The sequence below is a fragment of the Alexandromys fortis genome, unplaced genomic scaffold, assembly GCF_014885135.2.
Source record: "Alexandromys fortis isolate MF-2015 unplaced genomic scaffold, M_Fortis_MF-2015_v1.1 scaffold_1519, whole genome shotgun sequence".
NCBI lineage: Eukaryota > Metazoa > Chordata > Mammalia > Rodentia > Cricetidae > Alexandromys > Alexandromys fortis.
Window position 1 is genome coordinate 1,209 of NW_026069386.1, and position 5,153 is coordinate 6,361.

Sequence of the window (5,153 nt, forward strand, 5' to 3'; positions counted from 1 at the left end):
AAATTATTACTGAAGTGTTTAGCGGACGAGCAAGTGGTTAGAAATGTGAGTCACATCATCAGAACAGTGAACACCAATTCCTGAAGAGACAAAAAGTGTGAACGATTGAGGGAAATTGTGCATAAAGTCACAGCTGTGATGTTTGCTCTGTCATTGTTTCTCAAGCTTGGGTGAACCTGTCAATCACCTGGGTTGTCTGTTCATGATATGGATTCCCTGCATTGACTCCCAGATATTCCGACTCAGTGTCTGAGAAGACAGCATGGGGATCAATGTGGTAACACTTGAGTGCACTACTGACGTCCCACATGTTAGATGTCATAGACTTTTAAATAAGAGCATTAGCTTGGTTTTGCTATCAGGTGCATAAGACAAGTGAGATGAAGTATTTTTTTTAAGGAAAATTCAAGCTTAAATGAGAACAAACATAACTTCAGGAATAAAATATTTTGTCGAGAACTTCAAGATTTCAATGTTCAGTGACTTATGACTTTTCCCTCTTTAAACTTAGGATGTCTATGAGGGGACGGACAATCATCTTCTCCATTTATCGGCCCCCATACTCCATATTCAGATTTTTTGACAGCCTCACCTTGGTGGCCTCAGGAAAAGTCATGTTTCACGGGCCTGCACAGGAGGCTTTGGAGTACTTCAAATCCGCAGGTATGGCTGGATTTGCTGTGAGAGCTCATTCTTTCACGGGATCTGGGGAGGGAAGAGGGGTCCTCAGGAATGCTGCTTGGTCCTCATGCAGACTTACTGTGTGTGGGCTTCTTCATTTTAAATACCTTTGGTTAATTTGGTGACAGGGTTTTGTTAGTTGTGCAGCACGGGCTGACTGTGCAGGTCTCTTTCTTTCTCCTGTTCTGTATCATGCCTGTGTACAAGATTTTTGCTGAAGCTCCTGTTCTGCTTCCCAGTCATGGTGACCCTCTTAATTAACATGCCAGCCCCTGGCGCATTTATCCATCTCTTGAAAAGCTTTGGAAAAGCTTCATGGTATTTTTGCTCATGCAACAGATGGTGGTTTTCAATTTCCCCTAGTGTGACCTGACTCTAAGGAGCTGTGGTTACTTAACTTAGTAGCTTTGTATTTCAGGTTTAGGTGCTGCTCGTGGGCTGAGGTTGCTTAACTTGGGTTCCATGGACTCATGTTTTCTGTCTGCATGTTTTTTTTTCACATTTCACATTGAATGATGATGTATTTTTTTAATGGTTTATGCCATCAATTTCATCTTAGAGAGCTATGAATATAGTTTTGGGTCACTCTCAAGGTTTAAATATTTACTTTTCATTACTCTATAGCAGCCTAAGAGACCAGCTCCCAGGACTGTACCCAGGGTTGCAAAAAAATGTGCTTTCAGAATAACAGAACTTAGGAATTATTCTTTTTTATCTGAGGGAATCAGACTCATGCATGTACTGACCATCATTTATCTTTCTCCAGCTTCTCTCTCTTTCTGTCTTCTCTTATATCCATCCTGTGGAAAGTAAAAAAGCTATGTCTCAGGGAGTGAGCAGCCTTGGCAACACCTAACTGCAGGGCTCAGGTTGCAACCTGAGGTCTGGGACACAGTGCCCAGTGAGACAGTTTTGTAGAAAGTAGGTCTTTGTCAGCCAGACTTACCAGGTGGGGAACTGGCACCAGGGCTGCTTGATGTCTAATCTTGATTCCACAATTATACATCTGGGAATTTCTCCTTTGTAGTGTCTGTCGAGTTTTAACTTGTGAGACATTGAGTCTGGACTGAATTTGCTCTGAGGCCCAAAGTCAGCCAGTTGTATGTAGCTTGTCTCAGAACTGAGAAGAAACTGATGTTTGCTTTATGTCAGTCCGAGCTAATGATACAAAACAGGGCCTAAGCATCTTGCAGTCCTCGGGAAATAATAGATCTAATTTTGAAGCACATCCTAGCATGTTTTCTATATATCAAAATTATACAGCTTAATGATGAGTCATACCCGGAAGGTCCACAGATATAAGTATCCATAAGATTGAAATGTGATCATGAGATTCCATTTACATATTATATGAGATTATACAGTACAGTGCAGGTGTTGTGGAGATAACACAGCTGTACATATTATATGAGGTCATACATTACAGTGCAGGTGTCGGGAGATAACACAGCTGTACATATTATATGAGATTACATAGTACAGTGCAGGTGTTGGGAAGATAACACAGCTGTACATATTATATGAGATTACATAGTACAGTGCAGGTGTTGGGAAGATAACACAGCTGTACATATTATATGAGGTCACACATTACAGTGCAGGTGTCAGGAGATAACACAGCTGTACATATTATATGAGGTCATACATTACAGTGCAGGTGTCGGGAGATAACACAGCTGTACATATTATATGAGGTCACATAGTACAGTGCAGGTGTTGGGAGATAACACAGCTGTTTTTGCACGTGTGATTTTACACACAGAAGCAACAGTATCCATAGGCAGTGGGAAAACACCCATAGCTGTTTTTAGGGAAGAAATGTAGTGTCACCCAAGAATAATTACAGACAGAAGCAACTGGTTTTCAGAGTCTGTGGTTCCATAAGCCTTAAGGAGATTTCCCATCAGAGAGCTATTCATCTCATGGGTCGACACCTGAGTCATGAATCGCCATGTGCAGGGTGTTCTTGTGGCCTCTGGTAAGGCCATTGCTATCAGCGTTCTCAGCATCACTCTTTGTTTTTGATTAATCTTTGTCCTTTAAAAGTGTTAACATTTGTTAGTCTTGGAGTCTAATAAAATTGTAGGCCAAACTCAAATGATTGTTTCATAGGAAGAGTCCATATTTGTATATATAATATACACATAAACTTGCATATGTATTTGTAAAAGTGTATGAACATATATTATATATATTAGACTGGGACTCAGATATTGTTGAAACATTGAGTGTATATATGAAAAGAAGGGATAAGTTAGCAGAGGAGCGGCTTAGAAGAGGAAGAAGTTCTTAGATTCTTTCCCCCTCCCTGTCCCACTCTCTGAAAGAGTCTTCACGTTTGTACTCATGGTCTACATGCTTTGTAGGTTACAATTATGATTCCCACAACAACCCTGCAGACTTCTTCCTGGACATCATTAATGGAGGTTTATCTGCTCTATTTGACACAGAGGAAGATGGCCGTGATGGTACGTAAGTTTTCTAGAGACACAGATTTTTGTCTAGTTGGTTTGGTTAAAATACAAGCATGTATCTGATTAGAATATAACTTTTTATGTTAATAAACTGTCCTCAAATTAGCTAATAGACTTTGTTGTCTGTTGTGTTTGGTGGTTTTATTTAATTTATAATCGACCATTTATGATATTGACACAATGATATTTACTGTTTAAAAGTAAATGTACCTATTGTTTATCATATTATACTTGTTATTGTTTTAGATATTGTTTGATTATGTAGTCAGACTGGCTTTAAATATATGCTCTTTCTACCTCACCTCTCAAGTGTAGGTATTACAGGGCTATGTCACCATGCCTGGCCTTATTTATAACATTTTAAAAACATGATGCTTGGCAGTTCATACATTTGCATATACAGTCATATGTGGAAGAAAGCAGGGACCAGACTTCTATGTTAAGAAGTGTTGTAGATCCATAATGGAAGGAGAACTTTGTTAAGAATTGGGGTCCATATGGAAAAGGCCAATCAGATTGCTGTATCCATGGGGTAATGACAGTAGTCATGTCAGGTAGGGACACTTTTCTAATCTGCGAAAGAATTACACAGGAGTAATTATCTCATGCTCAAAGTTTGGTGGGCTGAAGATGGAGCTCATCTGGTAGACTGCTTTCCTAGCATGTGCAAAGCCATGAGTTTGGTTCTTAGCAGCACATAACTGGGTGTGAAGGTGCATGCCTGTAATCTCAGCATTGAGACAGAAACAGGAGGACTTGGAGGAGTTTAAGGTCACCCTTGACATCAGAGCAACTTCAAGCCAGTCTAGGGTACATGAGACTGTCTCAAAAACCTGACACATAATTCATGTGTTAGTCATGAAAAGTGTCTCAGAAAAATCAATTAAATTATTATCTGTTTCTTGTCTTTATCCATTTTTATTTCAAAGCTGACAAATATAAAGAGCTTTCTGAGAGACAGTACCAAGTCAGAGTAAACTTAGCCAATATGTATGCCCAGTCCTCCTTATACAGCGAAATGAGAACTGAACTGGATCGACTCTTGGGGGAACAGAAGGCAGGGAGGAGCACAGCCTTGGAGGAGATCACGTGTGTCACCCCTTTCTGGCATCAGCTCAGGTGGATTATCTATCGTTCATTCAAAAATTTCCTGGGTTTTCCACGGGTCACCGGGATCCAGGTAATCTGATGAGTTATTTTATTTGTATTGTGAAAAACTCATGTGGGAGCAATTTGTTTCTGAGTCAGTCTACTGCAGGGTCACACTTATCTTCTGCTCCTTCCATGTGTTTGTCATCTCCACTCTGCCTGGCATAGGGAAATATTCAATAAAGCAAGTAGACTACGATTAAGTTCTTATAAAATATTTTTAGTGGTTATTTTTTACCTAGAGGAACTGTAAGTACTAATCCAAGTAGGAAATTTAATTTGGGGAATACAAGAAGAAACTCATCACACCTGGGAGCTCCTCACACCTGTCTGCTTTATTTCACCAGTGCATCCTACAATTCAAAGTCCAGGAATGAGTCAAGGAGGAAAAGGCCTTTTTCCTGATGTAGCATTCCATGTGAGGGGGTGGATGGTAACTGGATAAATAGGTAAAACTGTAGCCTGTCAGATGAGAGAATGGACTTGGAGAAGGTTCAAGTAGAGAAGGGGTGGAGATGACTGGAGAGGGAAAGGACGGTTGGTCTGTGGTTGAAATCATGTGGTGAGGAGACAGGGCCATAGAACAGCTCTGAGGGAGCTGAGCATCCACTGCCTGAGATGAGTCAGCTGCAGAGTGCTGTTCCCTCATCAGGAGTCCAGTGTGTGAAAGCAGAAGCTACTCCAAGAGTGCAGCTCATAGACACACAGTAACTGGAGCATTGAAGGTCTCTGCAGTCTGAGTGCAGACCCTGGAAAAGCTAAGACTTCTCCCAGTGCTCCAGCAGGAACGGCCAGTGAAAGACTTTGTTCAGCCAACTGGAACTGGGAGGAGGTGAAGTTCTACTTTTC

The 5,153-nt window shown here is 40.8% G+C and overlaps 1 protein-coding gene across 1 annotated transcript; it reads left to right on the top strand.

Moving 5' to 3' along the window:
* Positions 1-515: 515 nt before the first annotated feature.
* On the top strand, positions 516-4,500 carry LOC126496173 (ATP-binding cassette sub-family G member 3-like). Its single transcript, XM_050133727.1, has 3 exons — positions 516-663; positions 3,048-3,149; positions 4,085-4,500. The coding sequence occupies exons 1-3, from the start codon at positions 519-521 to the stop codon at positions 4,342-4,344; spliced, it is 507 nt and encodes a 168-aa protein (XP_049989684.1). The 5' UTR covers positions 516-518; the 3' UTR covers positions 4,345-4,500.
* Positions 4,501-5,153: the final 653 nt, after the last annotated feature.

Bases quoted from the DNA above. Each gene is read 5' to 3' on its own strand.
- LOC126496173 (XM_050133727.1), top strand. From the start codon at position 519: ATGAGGGGACGGACAATCATCTTCTCCATTTATCGGCCCCCATACTCC. The intron at 664-3,047 runs GTATGGCTGGAT...CATGCTTTGTAG, and splicing joins GGAGTACTTCAAATCCGCAG to GTTACAATTATGATTCCCAC. The intron at 3,150-4,084 runs GTACGTAAGTTT...TTTATTTCAAAG, and splicing joins AGAGGAAGATGGCCGTGATG to CTGACAAATATAAAGAGCTT.